General features: G+C 38.7%; 2 protein-coding genes across 2 annotated transcripts; one reads left to right on the top strand and one right to left on the bottom strand.

Moving 5' to 3' along the window:
• Positions 1–287: 287 nt before the first annotated feature.
• Positions 288–3,130, bottom strand: LOC121425973. The gene is made up of 3 exons (XM_041622103.1): positions 2,800–3,130; positions 1,229–1,280; positions 288–754 (listed from the first exon to the last, which is right to left on the bottom strand). Exons 1-3 carry the CDS (start codon positions 3,128–3,130, stop codon positions 601–603), a joined length of 537 nt encoding a protein of 178 aa, XP_041478037.1. The 3' UTR covers positions 288–600.
• An 11,739-nt stretch (positions 3,131–14,869) lies between these two features.
• LOC121426239 (carbonyl reductase [NADPH] 1-like) lies at positions 14,870–22,278 on the top strand. Its single transcript, XM_041622459.1, has 6 exons — positions 14,870–14,985; positions 18,623–18,889; positions 19,270–19,376; positions 19,804–19,929; positions 21,107–21,251; positions 21,740–22,278. Exons 1-6 carry the CDS (start codon positions 14,965–14,967, stop codon positions 21,947–21,949), a joined length of 876 nt encoding a protein of 291 aa, XP_041478393.1. The 5' UTR covers positions 14,870–14,964; the 3' UTR covers positions 21,950–22,278.
• Positions 22,279–22,894: the final 616 nt, after the last annotated feature.

The raw sequence follows: 22,894 nt of genomic DNA, 5'->3' as shown, positions 1-22,894 counted from the left end.
ATACTTGCAAATCCCTTTAGAATGAAATTAAAGGAGAATTGATGCTAAAAAGTTTCTATTGAACAATTTTGCAATGGATTTTAATGCAACCCTTGTAGGATTATGACATCATTGGCATGTTGATTCATTCATTGCAGCCATGCCTTTATACTTCGGTGCAAATCAAAATTTACAACACTGCAAAGAATACCTACTGATTATCCAAGCATGAAGACACACCACATAAATATGGTATCACATTATTTGGGAGAAGATACACTTCGGTCATGATTATGTGTTCATGACAAATTTTTTCCTTAAATTGGGTATTTGTGAGGTCACTGAGGTATCTTTTTTTTTTTTACCTCACATGGGTATAAATATTAATGCCAGTATCGGATACACAAACGCATTTAGACCTTGGTTAAAAATTTCTACATTTAAACATACATGTCATTACAAAAAGTTCAGATACACACTACATGTACATTATAAACATTGGTTAATCATACGTACATACATGTGAATCAATGCCAAAAACCTATATGAGAACAATTACAAACCTAACTGCAGATGAGGGTTAAAACACGAAGCCATTAGGTCGAAAGCAATTTTGTGTGGTTATGGTACGTTCAGCTTGAGGGTCTGGGATAGAAGCTTCAGATGGGATAACAATCTTTCTTTCTGCTCGATCAGATTCTCTTCCAAGGCGTGCGCATCCCGAAGCAGCTTGTCAACGTGATCAGAGCTTAGGAGCTCAAACTGCTCGCTTTCCCTGGAAGAAAAAGGGAAGCGGAAAAGTGAAACATACTCAATCTTAGAAGTCCAAATTGAAAAAGTAGATAAAAGTAAAATCTGTCAATTAATGGGCTCCTAGTAAACGATTGAATGATAAATCTTCCAGTTCTAGGAGGAAGTAGCCAATTGAAACCTTCAGAAACCAATGTAAAGATCACCTTTATCAGTGGCATAATGAGCCAAAATATTTTAGGAGCCACAACGTGGCATATAGGGCAAAATCAATTTAAAACAGATGAATCAAAGGGAGTGAGAAAAATGTTGGCCTTTTCAAAATGAAAATTCAATTTTGTCCTCAATTTTGACCTCAATAAAAAATAGTACCATATTTCAGTCTTCTTTTCTCTCTCTTTCTCCTTTTTAATTTTTGATGTTTTAGGGAACCAAGGCCCCTGACCCCCTCCCCCCCCAAAAAAAATCTATTCGCCAGTGATCTGTACCCTCAACTTACACAAAAATAGGAGTCCATTGCATGCATTCCATCTTGACTTCTCTTTCAATTTCTATTAAAACAGAAGAAAGAATCATGATGAATAATTTTTGTGTCACCTGCATAGCAGAGTGAGACTATAGGCGCTGCTTTCCGACGGCGACAGCGGCATCAACATCAAATCTTAACCTGAGGTAAAGTTTTTGAAATGACATCATAACTTAGAAAGTATATGGACCTAGTTCATTAAAAACTTGGCCATAAGGTTAATCAAGTATTACTGAACATCATATTAGAGTTTCATGTCACATGACCAAGGTCAAAGGTCATTTAGGGTCAATGAACTTAGACCATGTTGGGGGAATCAACATCAAAATCTTAACCTGAGGTTAAGTTTTTGAAATGTCATCATAACTTAGAAAATATATGGACCTAGTTCATTAAACTTGGACGTAAGGATAAAGTATCAAAAAACATCCTGCATGAGTTTCACGTCACATGACCAAGGTCATTTAGGGTCAATGAACTTTGGCCGATTTGGGGGTATCTGTTGAATTACAATCAAAAAGTTTTTGGATCTGATTCATGAAACTTGGACATAATAGTAATCAAGTATCACTGAACATCCTGTGCAAGTTTCAGGTCACATGATCAAGGTCATTTAGGGTCAATGAACTTTGGCCAAATTGGGGGTATTTGTTGAATTACCATCATAACTTTGAAAGTATGTTGGTCTAGTTCATAAAACTTGGACATAAGAGTAATCAAGTATCACTGAATATCCTGTGCAAGTTTCAGGTCACATGATCAAGGTCAAAGGTCATGTGAGGTCAATGAACTTTGGCCACATTGGGGATATTTGTTGAATTACCATCCTATCTCTGTAAAGTGTATTGGTCTAGTTCATAAAACATGGAAATAAGAGTAACCAAGTATCACTGAACATCTTGTGCGAGTTATAGTAGTTTTCAAAGTCAGCACTGCTGCTATGTTGAATCGCGTGATGCAGGTGAGACGGCCAGAGGCATTCCACTTGTTCAATTAAATTTGATAATAAATGAATAATATGAACATTTGTAATGCATCGGTACCCATCATGAGTGGATACTCATGGTGCAGAAAAGATTAAGAGTAGAAAACTTATTAAAGAGGGGCAAGAGTTACATTTAAAAGGAAGCATTGTTAGTGAATTATTTAAGATGCTAATATGTGGAAGTTCATTCCATAGTGGAAACAATATATATAGACCCCCCCCCCTTCCCTTGTGCTCTTACAGTACCCCCATATTAGGAGAATGTTGTATACTTTAATCACTATAAATCTCATGATATTTTGAAAATCTCAAATTTTATTCTGTATCCTCCTGCAGCAATAACTATGATTTCTCCATATAATATTCCTTGAATGTGTTCTCATTTTAGATATGAAAATTAATGAGTGAGACTAAGAGTAAAATCAAACAAACACTGAAAATTTCTACAAAATTGGACAAGAAATAACAAAACTATTGAATAATTCAAAGTTTTGCCCTATGACGTGCATCCCCAAAAATGAAAAGAATTGAAAAAAAAGTTATTCAAGAGTAGCAGTACCTGTCATCACAGCATCAATGCCAATGGGTTCATGACTGGAATCCATCTTGCTTTCTGTGCACTCTGATGTATCACCACCTGGACCAGGACCAGCTCCAAGTTCTTTCTGGGAAATCTCATCAAGATGTGAACTTGTTTCTCTTGGCCCAACATCAGTCTTCATAACATTGTCTGCGAAAGGAACTGGGTCTTTAGGACTTGTTGACGCACCTTCAAACCCGTCTTTAAATCCACCTTTGGTTTCAGGGGCTAAGCATTCATTGGGTTTGTTGAAGTTTGACCCGTCATTTGCAATAGCACCACTTCGAGTAAGAAAGGCTGCTTGGTCCATTATTGCCTATAGTAATAATTGGGCTTGGGTTTTCTACTGCCTGGCTCTCCTAAGGGTCCCAACATCTAAATTTGGCCTGTGGACTGGTTCACTCTTCTGGTTCTGAAGTAACCTTAGGCACCATAAAAACTTTAACGCAGTGTTAATCTGTTCCAAAATGAAATTCGGATAGTGTTAATTTCAGACATTGATTTAGAGATCTAGATAGAAAATAGAAAAAATATCTAGACCTAACTTTATGTTCAAGTTAGATCTAATTTAGACAGCTGGCAGCCGTCTGTTTCGAGGAGGAGTTTTTTTAACCTTTTTTTTTCTCCGCCAATAGGGGGTTAACAATGCAAAATCCCCCCGACGGGCTCATCGATTTTGCCTTTATTTCATAAAAATATATCAAAACAGGACCAAAATAAGGATAATTATTCCATTTTGGCCTGGAATGCACCAAAACAGGAAAAGATAAACTTTAAAGGGGAAAAACAGTGACTTACTTCGGCTGTCGTGCAACTCCCACTACCCTGGTTTATCCAAACTTAATAAACATATGGCCATTGAGTCCCCATACAAATCGAGTTAGAACTTCGGTCTCTGTATTGGTGAGTGGAGCCAACGGAGTTCAGCGGAACAACCATAACAGGACCGAAGCTTTTGGTCTAGATCTAACTTAGAACTAATGTTTTTACTTAGAGTTAGACTAGTCTTTTGACTAATGACATTAGGATAGATTCAACTCAACTTTAGATTAGGCCTAGGCCTGTTTTTGTTAGAGAGGTCTTTTATTTTTGTCGTAGATCTGTCATCTAAAAATTCTAACCCAAGTTCTAACTATAAATTTAAAAAAGTATAGGCTCAAAATATCAGCTAATTAATCAAAATTTTAATTATCTAGGCCTAATGTTACGTACACCCCCCCCCCATGGGGACTCATCGATTTTTGTCTTTATTTCAAAAAAATAAAAAGAACTTGTGACCTCGTCCAAAATAAAGATTAATAATAATAGGCCTAGATCTATTCCATTTTGGCCTGAAATGCATACTTCAGTTCAGGCTGTCGCGCAACTTCACTTCCCTGTTTTATCCAAACTTACATAAAGTAGGCCTATCCTATGGCAATTGAGTCCCTGTACAGATCGAGCTACAACTTTGGTCTCTATAGACTAATGCCTAATGGAGCCAACATAGTTCAGCCGAACAACCAACACAGACTGAACATAGCTGGTCTAGAGTCTCTAGACTAGGTACACGGAAGCGCCCCCATAAATCGTCCATTCAAGTGGCCGTGGGGGCGTTCGGATAGGCTACGGCCATACTAGTCTAGAGTTAAATACGTACCGGTAAAAGGTTTATATAACTTTATGGCTATACCTCACTACCGGCGCTACCCTCCGCTCCAGGTGGAGCAGAGGGTAGCGGTAGTGAAGTGTGGTGGAGCCTATCCGATCCCTCGCCTAAAGCCAAGGAGTGGGTGCCCAACAACGGTCGACGGCAGATCATGCCTAGCCTGCGGCTACGGAGGCCTTCGGCGTTATCTACCGTAGATCTATAGCAACGGGTGGGTACGGTACGGCTCTCCATTACTACAATTAAATATAGCCAAATAAAAAGACTTTAATTTAAAAGTTTAACTACTAATGTGTCATGTATCGGTATAATTTTACTGTTGATAAAATTATCTAAAGTACTAAAGGAAAATCCTTTAAATGATTTCTTACTTATTTACTTATTCCAGAATCTCACCTTATCAAAACAAGTCAAAATACGCCTTTTCTTGATCTATCCTAGATCCTGTGCGCGCGTGTAAAATACGTACACGTGTGTGAGGTTCCGGCGCGGGATGCGCGTTTCCGTTTTACACCCTGGCGAAGGCATTTTCCGGAAAAGTAGCCAAAAAGCGACTAGTGAAGAGTCTACACACGTCGCTGGTTGCATGCAGCGTGCGACCCAGGCGAGTCCACCACCGCATGCAATTTGCACAGTTACTGATCAGAGCACAGAGTTCCTCGGCACTTCATGTACAGAGAAAGCGGCAGTCAGGAGTGAATCCGAACATGCTTTTGCAGTCGCGTTTTTTATGAGAGTTTTTTTTCTAAAAATAAATTATTAACTTAATGAATAGAATGACAGACAAAATCAAAATAAACAGATACTTATAACGTAAAGACAAATTGAAGTTTGATAGATTGATCCCGGGGGGGCCACTTACATTGACGAGTGGATACCATGCGCGACCAAAAAAACACGTAAAAAGGATGTCCTTTTCACGATAGGGCACGTTACGTACGTAACGTGAAAAGGGTGTCAAAAACACAAAAATAATGAAAAAAGGGTATCTATTTCGCTAGGAAAATTACGTGTTTAGGGTCGAATTTGCGGGGATGATAAAACAAAATTAAAATGTTTTATAAAGGAAGTCCTTTTTGCCCCAACACTACGTGTTTAGAGTCCTATTTGCGCGAGGTGCAGAAGGTGGGGTCGTACTAAACCAAAAAGGTAAAGCCGACAACCAAAGTACCCGTAACAATAAAACATTCCTGTACTTGTTTAGGGGTTCATTTCAGGGAATATTTGCCAAGAGTATCGTTTTGTTTCCAATACTTGTTAAGGGTAGGGTTTCACACGCCAATACTTGTTAAGGGGTGCATTTTCAGAATATGGAAATTACGTGTTTAGGGTGCTTTTCGAGACCCCATGGTCGCGCATGGTATCCACTCGTGAATGGAAGTGGCCCCCCGGGGATTGATACACTTAGAAGCTGCCGAAAGATAGATATAGAAGACTGATAAATAGATAGAGACACTGATAGACAGATAGATAGATAGATAGATAGACAGCTAGAGAGAGAGAGAGATGTTGTAGATAGATCATATGGACAAAGAGAAAGAGAGAAAAAAAGACAGATGCTAGAGAAGGAGAGAGAATTTGAGAGACAGATAGATGTTAGATAGATAGAAAGATAAAGAATGAGAGAGACAGAGAAGATAGACAAATTAACAGATAGATAGATACATAGATAGATATATAGATAGAGAGAAATAGAGAAAGACAGACAGATGGATAGATAGAGATAGATAGATGAGAGATAGATAGATGTTAGTTACATGTAGATAAAGAGGGAGAGAGACAAAGAATATTAACAAATTAACAGATAGATAAGTTAAAAAATAGATAGGTAAATAGAGAGAATAAGAGAAAGACAGACATATGGATAGATAGATAGATATATAGAGAGAGATATTAAATAGATAATTAAATAATGAGAGAGATAGAGAAGATTATTAACAAATTAACAGATAGATAGATATACTCTAGTTAAAAATAGATAAATAGATAGAGAGAAATAGAGAAAGACAGACAGATGGATAGAGAGATAGATAGAGAATTTGAGAGATAGATAGATGTCAGATAGATCAAGAATGAGAGAGAAGAGCGACAAATTAACAGATAGATACTGTAGTTACATAGGTAGGTAGAGAGAGAGAAATAGAGAAAGACAGACAGATGGATGGATAGATAGAGAGAGATAGAGAATTTGAGATAGATGTTAGATAAAGAATGAGAGAGACAGAGAAGATTATTAGATAGATAGATACTGCAGTTACATAGATAGATAGAGATAGAATTTGAGAGATAGATATATAGACAGATAGAGAGAAAGACAGACAGCAAATCGGCAAGGCAAATGATCAAGGCAAACATTCGTATTGAACCTGGAAAGTATAAGCTTAGCTGCGAATAACTTCGGTGCGGACTTTGGATCGCGCGCCCAGCTGATAATGTAAACAAACGTAGACGTAGACTCTTCACTAGTCGCTTTTTGGCTACTTTTCCGGAAAATGCCTTCGCCAGGGTGTAAAACGGAAACGCGCTTCCGGCTTTGGGTACCGGTACGTACGTATACTTGTATCTAATATCTAGCTAAAAAAAAATAAATCGCGCGAGCGATCCTCGATCCGCGAGGCTTGCTCTTGCTCATATGCTCTTGCTCGATACTTTATTACGCCAAAAAGGATGCATCTCGCGGCGGCCGGGCTCTCCGTCTTAGCTTTCCAAAGTCTTTCTAAACATTTTTTTTAATAAAAAAAAGCATGACCAAAATACCGGTACGTCTAAATAGAAGGCAAAATTATTTTTCGAGCAATGATAATGATAGGCTGATATCGTTCTGTGGAAGCAATCATCGAAAGAAGATTATAGTACCCCCATTTTTTTTTGGGGGGGGGGTGGTTTTATTTGTTGTCAAAGAAACCTCGAGCAGTGGCGGATCCAGGGGGCACAGCCGACCTATGCGCCCCCCCTCTTTTGAGAAGCAAAATTAAAATTTGTAATGAAATAACCCCCCCCCCTTTCGGGGGCTTGTCAAAATTTTACCTGCATGAAATATCCTTAATTTTTGGTTGAAAACTTCTTTTTTTAATTTGTTATTATTTTTTTGCTTGTCAATTTTTTCCTCAGACAAATGTGCCCCCTCCCCTTGGAAAATCCTGGATGCGCCACTGACCTTGAGATATCCATACTCCCATACTTTGCAGGGGCGGATCCAGGATTTTGAAATAGGGGGGGCGCCAGCGGCAAGGGAGCGAAGCGACCGAGCGGGGGGAGGGTGTGGGAGGGGGGATATCCCCTCCCACGGCAAGGACTTTTTCAAAAAATCGTGTCCAAAAGTCGTATTTTGAGAGCACTTTTAGAAGAAAAATGCACACTTAAATCACTGTAACTTCATGAATAAAAGACACATACTGACTCATTTAGGAGCTGGTTTCCAGTCACACATCGTCTACGGTCATTCAAAACATACATTTGGCAAAGGCTCTTCACTTGCTTGCATCGTGTGATTGAAACGTCAAATTTAAATGATACGAAACTGAGACTTGTAATCGATAAGTTCCGAATAATCCATTCTGTTTATTGTCATTTGTGTATTTACATTGTGTGTTTCAAACGAGAATTGTTTAGTCGTATGGCAACATGCATAAAATTTGGTTCTTTTTCCCCCAAAATGCACAGTAAATTGTTACAAACTACAGAAAAAAAACGACATCATCTTCTGGTAATCAACCTTTTCCCTCGTATTATTTTCAAATCATCTTCAATAATCCAGTCATTCTGCACAACCTCAAAGTAATATAATGCTTCTTAAGGGGATTCTCATCATGTCACAATTTCTACTTTTTAACAATACACAATGTGTCCTCGGGACGTTTTTCCCCAGCACGAAAGTATTTTTATTCTCCCCCCCCCCCCGTCACATAAAATCTTCGCTCCTTACGCTGACATATAGCTGCCTATACACAGCAAACGCGGAGTGGGGTCGACTGGTGATTGAGAATATACAATTTTGCTCCTTGATAATTCGTTGGAATGATTGCTTCGGCGAAACTTAGTTGGGGCACCCTGGATAATATGCCTCTGAATCTACCAGAAAGTGTAAAAGTTAGTTTACATTAAATACAAATATGTCTGACCTATACATTTCAGTGAAAACGTACATGACCAAGGCAGAATGATAATGCTGCGCACGTGGCGCCCGATATAGGGCTTCATCTTTGAGTGAAGAATAATCTCGGGGATAGACATTATCATTCGCATCGTTGACACTTTCTCTCGCGATCTGTTACTTACAATTTACATGTATTTGCCATAAAGACGGACAAACGCATGTTACAAAAAACACAAAATTTCGGGAAAAAATGATATCCAATCCAACATCTTCACACTGGTCACTGCACTGCAACTCCCGATTACAAGTGGTGCAATTTTCCAACCAATCGACTTGCGCGCCCTGGAATTCCGGAATTTACATGTTGCAATACAGTATGACAGAGGTGCATTTGTGCGAACACAAAGGCCATGAGCGTAAGATAAAATATAGTTTTGACTAGATCTAGCCCTTGAAATTGACTACATTGTACCAATCCAGTAAATATAACCATCCAAAAAAAAAAAAAAAAAATCCGGCGAAAATAGGGGGGGGGGGCGCCCAGGGCGCCCCCCTCTGGATCCGCCACTGCTTTGCCAATAATCTATGAGATTCCCGGTACGTAACCAATTTATCCAAAGGAATGATGAACCAACCTGTGACCGAACTTATTGGTGTGACATCACAATGACATCTCCTAAAAGAAAAACTTTTATCCAATCAGCGTGCGGTAACCAAGGGAATGGTGAAAGTGCTTGCTAGCCTTGCACTTGTTTGTTTACAGCATAGCATCATGCGGACCAGGTGCGGATCCAGGATTCTCCAAAGGGGGGGGGGACACATTTCTCCAAGGAAAAAAAATTGACAAGGAAAAAAAGTCTTCACTTTGAAAAAAAAGGGGGTGGGGCATATTTTTGATTCAACGATTTTTTTTTTACATTACAAATTGCTTCTCAAGGGAGGGGGGGGGGCACAGGCCGGGTGTACCCCCTGGATCCGTCAGTGATGCGGACGCTACTACTGCTACTACTACTACTACTACTACCAGTAGCGGACCGTGACCCGGAGGAGACAAAGCATTGGGGGGGGGGGGCGGCACGGCATTGTTCACAAACAATGCAGTGCCCCCCCCCCCAATGCTTTGTCTCCTCGGGGTGCACGGTCCGCCACTGACTACTATACTACTCCTCATGTACTACTATATACTACTACTACTACTACTACTACTACTACTACTACTACTACTACTACTACTACTACTGCTACTACTAGATACTGCTACTGCTATACTGCTATAAATCTATCCCCAAAGGCAAATAGGGCGGACCAGGGGCTGGAAAAAAAAGGTTATCAACCAAAATGTAAGCCCATTTTAACCCTCCCCCCAAAAAAAGAAAGGTTTTCACCAAAAATCTAAGGTCATTTAGTTCAAAATACATGTATTATTTTGATTGTGAATGACGTATTTTTAACCACCATAGGACCAAAATAGTAGGGGGACATTTTGATACTGTGTCCCTGCTATTTTTGGTAGGGGGCGAGTCCCCCCTGGGATTTCCGCCCATGTGCTATACTACTACTAGTACTGCTAGATCTACTTCTACTACTTGTACTACTACTATACTACTACTACTACTACTACTACTACTACTACTACTACTGCTACTACTACTACTACTACTACTACTGCTACTACTACTACTACTACTACTACTACTACTTCTATACTACTAGCTGAAAATTTTTGGCATTCCGACCTAAGAACTAGACATTATTCTAAGGACTTTTTGTTATCATAAACAGATAACTATATACAATTGATGTGAGCGGAAACAAAATTTAGATTTCAGACCTAAAAACTGGACACCCTAATCAGGAAAAAGATGGGCAATTGGGTATTTTCCTACATTAAAAATGACAGCGTGAAGCACGAGCAGAAATTTCTTGATATTCTGATCTGAAACTTTATAATTTAAGTACTTTTCTGCTGGAACAGATTCTAAACCTGAGAAAAATAAGAACACAGAATATTCGTTACGTTAATTCTAGTTTTGAAGTAATAATAAATTAGTTGTAGACATGGCAACAAAAAGAAAATCATATTACAGTTGACATTTATAAATTGCTGATTATGAAAATAAACGTCAAAATTATAAAAGGAAAATACAAGGTAGATTCTCTTCATTGTGACAACTAAATGATTTTTCCCATGAGAAGGCAACACATAATTTTCTTTCCCAAATTACCTGTTTAAACCTTGCCAGTCTAACATGTCCAAAGAGCAAATACCTTAACTTGAAATCATGATAAAGATGAGTTAAGTTTCTCTGGCTATGTTTGCGTTTTTACTTTCCCCATCTGAAAGTTCTAGCTTCAATGTTGACAGGAGTATAGTTATCCGACCTGAATTCAATCTAATCGATTCATTGCGCTCTACTAATGGTCTCACGTCCTGTAGGTTCAGAAAAACACAAAACTATACGACTCTCAGAAACCATTGCCCCGACTCTTCCTGGACCGCAGTATTATCAACGTTCAAATACTAGCGAATATCTTCGGCAAGGTGCAGTACCCGGGGGGGGGGGGGGGCACTCGACCAAAAAAGTGGCAGGGGTGTGCCGCGGGCGAGACAAAAAACGGGGGCCCCGGAGCGGGCTTATTGTAAAAAGGAGGGTCCTCGGAACGGGCTTCGGAACTACAATTTTGTGAAAACGGGGGTCCTTGGAACGGATCGCCAGCAAATGAGTACGTGCATAGTGCACCCCTATGGAATGGGCAAGCGTGCATGATGCAGCTAGCGCGGCCTCCGCCGGGTGCGCTCGCACAGAGACGATGGTCGGACAGCGCTCGGCGGCCGCTTTTCATCAAAATCGCAGCAGATCAATGCGACCGGAACGGCGTAACGAAAAATATGCGAAGCTTTGGAGCGGATTTCTGTCTTATTTTTTTCTCGATAAGAAGAAAATGGTATGCCTTGGAGCGGCTTTCTTTGTTCTTTTTCTCAATAAGACAAAAATGCTATGCCTTGGAACGGAAATTTGAGTGTAAAAATGGGGGTCCCCTCCGCGGCACATACCCACTATGCATTATATACTGAGTGCCCCCCCCCCGGGGTGCAGTATTATATTATTTTGACATCTCGATGCGCTATATGCTTGCCTTGGCCTGTCGTAGCGCACCTGATTGGTCGGCTACGAACTATTTGATGTGACATCACAATGACACTGCAGAATAAAGACTTTTATCCAATCAGGGCGCAGTAAAGAATGGGCGCATATGGCAAGCCAACTGTACAATAAGACGATAAACATTGTTTTTCTCGATATACACTGCTTTATTTTAAGTTAATTTATTTTAGCTTAGTGTGATCAACCAACCCAAACAAGAGATTCATAGGTACAGTAAAGAGAGCATAACAATACATTGGCTAAATATGCAACAAGAACAGTTAATTTGCAAGACGGTTATATGGAGAACAAATAATGTGGGGGAAATACTGCAGTGTTTATCAACGAGTAAAGAGAGCATAACAATACATTGGCTAAATATGCAACAAGAACAGTTAATTTGCAAGACGGTTATATGGAGAACAAATAATGTGGGGGAAATACTGCAGTGTTTATCAACATTACGCAATGCCGCAATGAATACTGTTTATCACTAATAAACATTGTTAATCACTAGAAAAAAAACCCCGCAGTTTTTAGGTGTACAGTGCATGTTTATTTCCTGATGAAGGCATATGGCTGAAATATTCACATACCTTTTATTCTTCAGAAATCTTTTATTGCTTTTGATCTTCCTCATATTCATTTTGTAGCAGACCTCATACTTTAATATATGAGGAATTTTTGGCAAATTAATAATAAAAAGAAATAGATAAGATAGTAGAAACCACATCGAGATATTTAAAAATTACCAGATCAGGCGCGCCGGAACACTTTCAATTTTGGGGGGGCAAAATCCCGAAGGGGGCACAATATTTTTGACAGCGTGAGATACCGAAGCGATCGAGCGGGAGAGGCTATGGGACCCCCCCCCCCCCACGGTAGGGATTTTGTGCAAAAATGGAGTATAAAAGTTGCGTTTCTAAATGCATTTAAAAATAAATTTCTTGAGAATTAAACAGTCTTGGAGTTCTTTTTTGCTCCTTCTGTTTCCTCCCTTCTGACCCAGCCTGGTGTTTCTTCATGACCAGGGTCGCAGTTCCAGCAAATTACGAGCCTTATTGCAAACGAAATTGTTTCAAACAAATGTAATATAGGCCTTTTAAAGACTTTAAGATGACAAACGTGACCGTACGCAGCCGGGGGCCGCCGATCGAGAGGGCAAAATTCACAAAATTCACCAAAAGTGTGCACGAAATCCTTCAATTTTATTCTAGAAAATGCAAAAGCTCCCCCATCACAAATCCCCTCGCTCTTACGTTTCTTCGAAAATTTAGGTCTTGCAGCCCCACCCACTCCCGGGTTGTTGTTGTTTTTTTTTTTGCAAACGTCCATGAATAACAAAAGCTGGGATGAACCAGAGAACAAAGCTGCCATCTCGATCTGATTAGTAACAGGTAATGGGAAGAAGTTTTGGAATCTAAAATTCATAAGTGCTATCTATGAGTTGAAATAGTATCAGACAAAACGCCTTCCAATCATGCCAATGAAAAGGAATAGAGGAAAATACGGGGCTGTGAAAATTGAAGATTTTTTTTTATAGTAGAGCAGTACTGTAACGTTTATTTTTTTTTATATTCTTTACATTTTTATTCATATCTCGGATAATATGAGTCCGGTCAAGAAGACACTTTCACAGATGATTTTATTTTTTTCATGTCTAAACATTATCTCTAAGTTTCTTTCGAGTGGGATTCACCATTTTTACAAATTATAAATTATAATCCTCTACACATGATTATTCTGAGTGTAATTTTCTGATAACATGTCTATATTGAGTTGAAATGACCTTGGTATTTTCTTTAGGGCACTGAATTATTATTTGTTTGGCGTCACCTGTGCCTTGGAGGCGAAAAGCGAAATGAATCACTATAGATCCACAGGTCTCTCCTCCCGATATAACTTATGGGGGGGGGGGGGGATGCAGGTGGACCTCGACACCGGGGTTTCCCCCTACTCTTATACGAATAGTGCAGCGGGTTCTTAACGTGCAAAGGTGGTGACTTTCCTCTACACGGGGCCTCCATTTAACAGCCTATCCGGGGGACGAAGTGTTTTCCATTGTATAGCCTGCATCTATGAAACATGGGAGAGACGTTTACACACAAAGCACTGACTTCAGTCATCTGCCCAGGGTGGACTCGAACCTACGATCTTTGGTTCGACTTCGACGGGCAGACGCATTACCGACTGAGCCAACACCGCTCTCTTGTTATCACTGTATTAACTCAATTTATATTTAGTTGAAAATGAAATAATTGAAACAAGTTTCTCGAGATATCTTGCTCGAGTAACTAATGTTCACGCGCGTTAGTGATATCGGGTCCGGTCTGAGCGTTTCTGGGCGACTGCGCGTTTGTTAGACGACACAGCCAGCATCATAGAATTATAAACCTAATCATTGGTGGACCACTATCAATTTGCCATTCGCTTTTAGTCTGAAATGTATTCATTAAAAGGTTAAACGTTATCACACTGTAATAAGATGGAAAAGGGGCTTATCAAAGCTATGTTTCACAGAGGAACTGTTCATTAAAAGACGCAAGGCTTACTATGATAATGTATTTGCCCCGTCAGGGGCAAATTTTTTTCATTTATTGACAATGGAAATGACAATTTTCAGGCAGAAAAGTGCCTTCATTTACTTTTGTCCGTAAATAATTTATCATTTTTCATCTTTCAGGGGGGCACGTTGGGGGGGGGGGGGCAAAATCTCGTTTTGCCCCCCCAAACTTTTATTTGGGGGGGCAAGTGCCCCCCCTGCCCCCCCGCTTCCGGCGCCCTTGTACCAGATATCACCGTATTCTAAAATGTCACTGTTTGTGTGTGTTTTTTTAATACTTTTTTCATTCGATTTTGATGAAATATAAAGCAGTAAGTTTTTTTTTAATCATTAAACTACAATAAAAAAAATTGATGCAGGAATCATTTTTATTTAACACATTTTTTTTAAAGTGGGTGTTAATTGTCCCCCCCCCCCATTTCCGCGGTATACAGAAAAAAGGTAACCCATTTGGCTTATCACTAATAGCTATCTTAAAAAAACTAAACATCTTATTAAGACAAAAAAAAACGAACAAAAAACAACAACAACCAAACAAACAAACTAATTGGCCAGACTGTACTTATGATTTCTGCCAACTCATGTGGCATCTCATAATTTTGCCATTTGTTGCACAACGCTCAAATCGTCAGCACATTTATGTCACCAACGTCCGTCCAGGTCCAAATTGCATAGACCCTTGATTGCAGTCATGTCTTTAAAAGTAGCTGTTGTAAGTATATCTGCATGTGAGCGTCTTGTATCGTATTGTCAGGTTTTCAGTTTCTTTAAACGGCGACAAATAGCTATTTTTTGTGCCAATTTAGCGGCCGTCTTCACGCATCGAATCGCTATCCCATTCTCCCCCTGGAGTTGTGGCATCCAGGGCCGGGCAGCGAGGTCGTGGTATTGTTGTCGGCTCTCCGCTGCACAGCCACAGCTCAGTGATCCTCAGTCAGTGGCCGCGCTGTTATGGTCAGCTAAGTACATTTGTCAACATAACAATAGTGAGTCAGCATTTCTTATGAATTGACTCAGCAGTTTTATGAAAGAGGATCAGAGACAGAGAGAGTGCCTTGTTCAGTAATGTTAGCCAGCACTGCAGCAGGACTAGGCTTAAACTAAAGTTAAACGTTTAGCCTTTGGCTTTAGGACCAAAACAAAAAGGCCAATGCCAGCAGAGGCGTCGATCCTGGGGGGGCAGGGGGGGGGGGCGATCGCCCCACCAATGAAAATATTGGGGGGGGCAAACATATCATTTTGCCCCCCCAATAATTCTGGATATGGCAAAAAAAAACATGATTGTAATGTTCAACAAGCGAGAATGAGATACACAACTCGTTCTTTATTTAAAATCGTGCTCAAAATGCCCGCTTTTCTGATTGGATTATAAAAATTTCCAGCTCGCGCTTCGCGCTCGCATCATTTCTGTAGCAAAAACCCATACTTTTCATGATTAAATAGATAAATGCAAATGTCCCGTTTTCACTTTAAAGCCTCAAAAGAATTCCTGCTTTGATTTGCAATCATCTTTTCTTGGATATGTATCTTGTTCTTTATCAAAAACGTCCATTAAACTGTCATTTTTTCAGATCGAAAATTCAAAATTTTCAGCTCGCGCTTCGCGCTCGCATCTATTGTTTTTTTTAATATAAAGAAATTTCAGCTCGCCCTCGGCAGTTGCATTATCTGTGTAGTGAGATATGTATCATCCTCATGGGTTACTATAAAACAGGCACCTTTTTCCTGTTTTCAGGTCAGTATACTATAAAAATTTCAGCTCGCGCTTCGCGCTCGCATTAATTTGTCGGTGACATATGTCTCTCTCATGAGGCATATATATATATTTATATGTGTGGGTGTTTTGTACGATCCAGCGCCTTTGAAACGTTAATGATTTTGCCCCCCCAATCTGAAAAATGGATCGACGCCCCTGAATGCCAGAGATGCCAAGTTCAAAGACCAGCTATGCGTGAGATTTTCTGTGAATCTGAGTGAGATCACAGACATAGTGTACAATGTATATGGGGATAGGCTGTGATAGTTGCGTGAGACAGAGATTTGAAGGGATGAACAAGAGTCCATAATCGATAATCTTGTCTTCATGATAATGCTTGAGTCTCACGCATAATGCGTGAGACTTGGTAGCGCTGCAATGCAAAAAAAGAAACAGCCATTTCTACTGTTTTTACTAAAAATTAAAAATCATTTATTTACGCCCTTTATGGTACCTTCAATATATTCTTTATTAGCATTATTTTCACAAAAATTGCTCAAATCTTACCTCAAAATTTCCTGAATACAAGTGAAAAATAGATTAGGGCTTAAGAATTTTTTGTGGCTAATCATGTTCCTAGCCCGCCCCCCACTCTGGGGTCGAAGGGACCTCATGCGTGTTCCCAAAATGTCCAGTAAAGGGGTACTTTTTTGCGGGACTAGCCCAGCCCGTGAATTGTAAAAATAGGGGGTATATTTGTATTTTCAACGAGAGATTTCTTTGAAAAGGGGGTGTGTTTTTTTTTCTCTCTCTCTTTAGACTCCTGAGTCTGAGATATTTAAAAATCTTTCCTACGGTATATATTAAAGTCTAGGGTTCCCACAAACAGCCATATTGGAGGACAAACGATAAAAACGTGTGCATCAGACTATGAAAAGTCATTGTTTTCATGGTTTTGCTATTGTTTTGTCCTCCATCATATCAGGGAACCTCTATTTTAATGACAGCTTACCTGAGATGAAGGGGGGGGGGTTGTCTGTCCTTAGATAGGGGGTTGGAATGAGAGCTAACCTGAGATAGGGGGTACAATGAGCCGTGTTCCAGATTTATGGGGGTCTCCAAGGCAGGAAAAACCCACGAAAGGCAGGGGTGTGAGAGTTCAGATTTTTATTTGATTTCAAATTTTTTTGTTTTGATTTTCAGCTTAATTTCAGCTTATTTTGACTCTCCTCTGTACAAAAATATGGGAGCTCTTTCTATTTCAGACTTTTTCAACACTCTTCAGCTTTTTCAGATCTTTTTATTTGTGACCACTCACACCCCTGGAAAGGGGGGTTCAGAAATTTTGGCAGATAGGGGGGTGCTTTCAAAGTGAGGGAACGATCATAGGCGTACCCCAAATAACACTGAGGGGGGGGGATTATGTTCCTCTGAACAGTAGAGGCGAACGGCCAATATGGGAGATAATCTACCATATTGGAGACTTGCTTTGCAAAAGATCAAAAGAAACAACACCAACAAAAGTGTAATTTTTTCCACCAAAAATTTTGTCTCATGGAGGTCAGAAGCCCATTTCTTTTATGTGTGGACGACAACAAAAATCCTTATCAAAACAAAAGTAGACAGTGAAAAGGGATAATTTTTAATGAGGAATCTGCTTGTCACATTTTTATTTGCTGCCAAGCTAATCCTTTTGCATCAAATGTAAATTGGTCTCCCAAACTGGAGACTGTCTCTGCTGAAATTGGATACCCAAATTCTTTACAAAAGTCTTTGATATTGAAGATAATTTCTCTCATGGGAGACAGTCGTCCATATTGGTCATGGGCCTCTACTGCAATTCTTTAATTTGTATTTATGAAATTCCATAATTTTGATAGAAAGTTTTGATCCAGATTTAGATAAAGCCAATATAAAATTTGTGGAAAATGTCAACTTTTGCTTGGAATTGCCTAGCCTTGTGGAGTTCGTAATTATATTTTAAAATAGTTGATATATATACTTTCTCATCATGAAGCCTTGAAACCCTTCCCATACTAAAAGAAATCCATCTTTGAAGATAGAATTCACATAAATTTGTTGGATTTTATTCATCTATACACCTTCAGACGCCTAATTCTTATGAAGGTGCAAGAAAAACTTAGTATAAATGTGAAAAATGAGAGGTTTCTTACCAGTTGACCAATCTGACATTTTCCTTGATTTTGATTGGCTGAGAAACAGTCAGTCCGGTAACTGTCTGTAAACAGAAAATGCTCAGGCTTGAATCTTGAAGTGCTACCCTGGATTTGATTGTACATGTATGCACAATTCAAATATTTATGGATCTGTTTATCCGATTAAATGATGCGATCACTCTGCAGCTCACGACTTGTCTCCCAATTAGTCTTTATAAACTACAGTATAATCAATCATAGAAGGTGAAATTGATATTAATAATGGCAGGACTGAAGGTCAGTCCATCACGTTGTACTGATTTTTAAGACAGAAAATTTTGAATTGCGTACCAAGCATGAAATAGATAATAAGCTCAAGTCAGGGCTTTCTTTAGTTCAGATCAGTAATCGGGTGTCCCCCCCCCTCCTTCCCCCACAAAAAAAGAGGAAAAGGTAATTTTTCAGTATTTTTTACAATAAATCTTTTCAAATTACAGGTAACTGGAAGCAACTCTGGAGTTGGTCTTGCCATCGTCCGAGCTTTCTGCAAGCATTTTGGAGAGAATGGAGCTGTTTATTTGACGGCTAGGAATGAGGAGCGGGGGATGCAGGCCGTGGAAGGCTTGAAGAAGGAAGGCCTTAATCCTAGATTCCATCTCCTTGATGTGGACGATGTTAGCAGTATGGAGAAGCTTCGAGATGATATCAAGACTGAACATGGGGGCTTGGACATCCTGGTCAACAATGCAGGAATCGCTTATAAGGTGAGCAAGACTCTTCATACAATTCTATAGGAGTGCACCACAAAATTGGGTATTCATAGGTCTGGGAATTAGGAGAGTAGATAATTGGTGGCCAATAAATATGGCTGGGTATGAACTATGAAAAAACTTATTGAAGAAATAAGTTTAAAAGATAGGATGACCAATGAAAATGTTGTAATTATGTATGGAATTATTTTAAAATGGGAGGCTAAATATAAACCACAATGTTTACCGATCAATATATCAATTAAAAGAGCTGCACAGTGCAGTATTCAATTTTGAGTACTATACATGAGCCAACTATATCGTAGACCTACTTACTATTTATAGAATAGAGAGTTGAATTTTGTTTATTTGATATTTTTTTTCTTGAATTAAAGGGTAACCCTCCAATGTCTGAGCAAGCTGCAGGATCTGTCAAGACCAACTACCATGGTGTCCGCCTAATGACCGATACATTCCTCCCTATCATCAGAGATGGTGGAAGGTAAGGTATACCAGATACTAGCTTGGCCCTTTCCCCTTCCCTAGGAGATCTCACACGTTGTGGGCTTGTGGCTATATTCACCAACACCTCCCTAATTCAAATTTCCAGGGGTGTGTTGACAAAAAGTTAAGTGTGACACAAATTCATGCTTTTAAAACGTAAAGGTGACACAACATTAGCTTCGATCTTAAAGGGATGGTCCAGGCTGAAAATATTTATATCTAAGCAAATGCTGACAAGCTGAAAATTTCATATAAATCGGTAAACAAATAACAAAGTTATTGAATTTTAAAGTTTTAGTTTATCAATATTTTGTGAAAACAGATTTCAGTAGCTTGTAACAAATGTCAGTTAGAATTATTATTATTTTTTTTTACTTAAAATGACCCCTTGGTTACCACTCTCCCGCCTGCTTTTCTCTTGACAGAATCACACATGTTGCTAGCATGGTGGCACCCATGACCTACAACAAAATGAGCAAAGAGCTTCAGCAGCGATTCAAGCAAGTCTCTACTGTACAGGATGTGACGAACCTCATGAATGAATTCATCGAGTGAGTAGACACAAGGGAAACCAAAATATTTGGGGATAGATTTTTTGTAGTTTAATTATTCAATGGGATAGAGAGTTTCAATAATTGAAAATTACCAAAAGTCATTTTAGTTGGTATAAAAAGTATTAAGAGAGTTGTTGGAATTTGGTACAGATTCATTTTGAGTGATTAATTAATTCAATTAACATAAACTCTGAAATAAGCAATATTTCCTTGAAAAGGCTGACTTCTGGACCTACAATTTTCAGCTTTTATGCTTTATTATACAGTATGCCACTTGCCTATGTATATAATTGGGGAAGTGTATATTACACATCAAGTTACAAAGATACAACTGGCCACAATTTGAGAGATAAAATGTAGAAAATATGACATTTATAACTTGCATAGTCCGAAGGAAATATTGTTCCACTCACTCGAGCAGTTCTGCCAATTCATGGCATTCATTTTACTGACTTAAGGTCTTGAATTCATATACTGGGATTGGAAAAAGCATTTTATAAGGTTACCCAATGATGATGAAGAGAGACCTGTGGTTCAGAGAGTGGGTGATGCCAGACAATAATAAGAGTGTCCCTAAGGTGAACACATAATACGCCCACCTGTAAAGCGGAAAATGGAGTTATTGGTCAAGCAAGAAAAGTGGAAAGTGGCAGCTTTACCGTTGACCTTCTGACCTCGAAATCAATAGAATTCCTGGGATCTATGTTAGTATCATACATACCATATTATATGAGCCTAGTTTAAGTTAAACTGAAGTTATCGCATTTACGATGACTGCAGAAGGGTAAAATGAAAACATGTCACTGTGACCTTGACCTTTGACTTTTTGACTTCAAAATCAATTTCCTGGGATCTATGCTAGTATCATACACACCAAATTATATGAGCCGAGGTTAAGTTAAACTGAAGTTATTGCGTTTACAAGGGTAAATTAATGGACAGACAGATGGACACCGAGCGTGATACCCTAATACGCCCTGTAGAATGGGTGTCTAATATTAATAATGATGATAATATTTCCAATAATAATAATAATGATAAAATTAATGATAGTAATGATAATTTGTTCTTTTTTCTCATTTCTATCTTTCATGCCCCTTTCCTCTTAAAACTTTCCCTTCACCCTTTGTCTTTTTTTATTTTATTTCATTTTCTATTCAATTTTTTTTTGCAGGGCTACCAAGACTGGAGACCATGTAAAGAAAGGTTGGGCAGATTGGGCCTATGGGACCAGTAAACTTGGAGTAGTAGCCCTCACCAAAATTCAGGGTGAAAACATTATCAAGGATTCAAGCAAAAAGGATGTCCTCATCAATTGTGTAAGTATCTTATCTCTTTTAAGTGGCTGGAGATTGAGCCTGTATGTGTGTTTAATTTTGAAAATTTACCTCTTGATTTGAATTTTCACAAAATATGCATTTCGCCGATGAAAAAACAACAAAACAAAATCAGCTTCTTCACTTTCCCCCTTGCTCTTTGTCTTGGTGTACATCACCAAAACAACCTTTCTCAAACTTTTCTACTTTTATGAAAACCAACTTGACCCCAGGTCAGAAGTTGAATGACCACTTCTTATTGGCAGTTCCCTATTAATCATGGCTGTGATTTCTTGTGAACAGGATGAAGTCGAAGCCGGCCTTGAGGCTACGTTTTGCCGGCCTCTGGCTGAATCATGTGATCAAACTCTGGGAATTTTTTTTTTCTAACAGCCTCTTGACTTGTAAGTACAGGCTTTGACTACATCCCTGGTGATGATGATTCTAATCTTTAACACATATATGTTCATTATTACTTTTCTTTTCAATAGTGCTGCCCTGGCTACGTTGCTACCGGCATGACGGCACATCATACGGGTGACCACGCAAAGAATAGGCTCACTCCGGACCAGGGGGCAGATACCCCGGTCTACCTGTCCCTCCTACCGGCCGGGACCACCAACATTCAGGGCAAGCTGCTCTCTAAGAGACAGGTTAAAGATTTCTTTGCTGGTGATATTGGGCCAATTACATTCAACTAAAGTTGGTAGCTTTTATACGCAAATTAGAGGATTCAATTATTGCTGATGCAGAAATGATAAAGTTTCTGAGGATATTGGTAGATACCAGAATATCAGAAAAAATGTGATTTATTTTTCAAGACCAACAAAAAAAAGAAATTATGGTAATCAATATTCTTCTTTTTATTATTAAAATTTTAGTACTAGTTATATTATGAATGTTACTTCAATGACTAATACAAGTAATATTCTTAATTCTGTTTTTAAGTTGAAAACTAAAAATCACTCTCCATTTTATTGGGAATGAACACCCTCTTATTTCTTTTGTATATGACAAAAATTATATATTTAATACTGTATGACCAGCCATTTTATCATTAGGTCCCATTAATTATCAAATTCCTTATGTCAACCATTCATTTATTGATATCAAGAAATAATTGTCATCTTAGTAAATGGCAAGTCTTAATATAAAAAAAATGAATACTCAATTCGAAATATATTGTATAAGGTTAAAACAGCTTACCATACAGACACCTTTGTCGTTAAATGCTCGTAGAACTGTCCAGTTGTGAAAGATCCTTAATTAGTAATATAGTAGTGGATTCTCAATTCGAATGGGAAGGGTTTCCCATTTGACATCATTCTTAAGGTCATTAAAACTGTTGTTGCACAGTATTAATCATTCCAGGATATAATTCAAGCTACAGGTATTTCTGAATAGGATTTAGTATCAATTTGAGATTATATTTTGTAGATATTTGTATAGATTAAAAATTTGTGATCAACCCTGTTCAGAAAGCTTCTGCCATTTTGATTTCAACTATCATTTTGCTATGATCTGGTAGCGGTAAATTTGAACTGTCAGCAAACCATTTGATGTGACATGACTTGCTGATTTTATAGGATGCTATTAATCTTCTTTCTTTTTCTTGAAATTACCATTAGATAATCAGAATCTTGTTC

Source organism: Lytechinus variegatus, chromosome 13, assembly GCF_018143015.1.
Source record: "Lytechinus variegatus isolate NC3 chromosome 13, Lvar_3.0, whole genome shotgun sequence".
Taxonomy (NCBI): domain Eukaryota; kingdom Metazoa; phylum Echinodermata; class Echinoidea; order Temnopleuroida; family Toxopneustidae; genus Lytechinus; species Lytechinus variegatus.
Note: the sequence above shows the minus strand (reverse complement) of the source record. Positions and strands in the feature narration are given on the sequence as shown.

Excerpts from the sequence above, each read along its gene's own strand:
- LOC121426239 (XM_041622459.1), top strand. The coding sequence starts at position 14,965 with ATGTCTTTAAAAGTAGCTGTT. Across the intron at positions 19,930-21,106 it reads CTCATGAATGAATTCATCGA|GGCTACCAAGACTGGAGACC; the intron begins GTGAGTAGACAC and ends TTTTTTTTGCAG. Across the intron at positions 21,252-21,739 it reads AGGATGTCCTCATCAATTGT|TGCTGCCCTGGCTACGTTGC; the intron begins GTAAGTATCTTA and ends TCTTTTCAATAG.
- LOC121425973 (XM_041622103.1), bottom strand. The coding sequence starts at position 3,130 with ATGGACCAAGCAGCCTTTCTTACTCGAAGTGGTGCTATTGCAAATGAC. Across the intron at positions 1,281-2,799 it reads CATTGATGCTGTGATGACAG|AAATTGAAAGAGAAGTCAAG; the intron begins GTACTGCTACTC and ends CTGTTTTAATAG. Across the intron at positions 755-1,228 it reads CAATGGACTCCTATTTTTGT|GGAAAGCGAGCAGTTTGAGC; the intron begins GTAAGTTGAGGG and ends TTTTTCTTCCAG.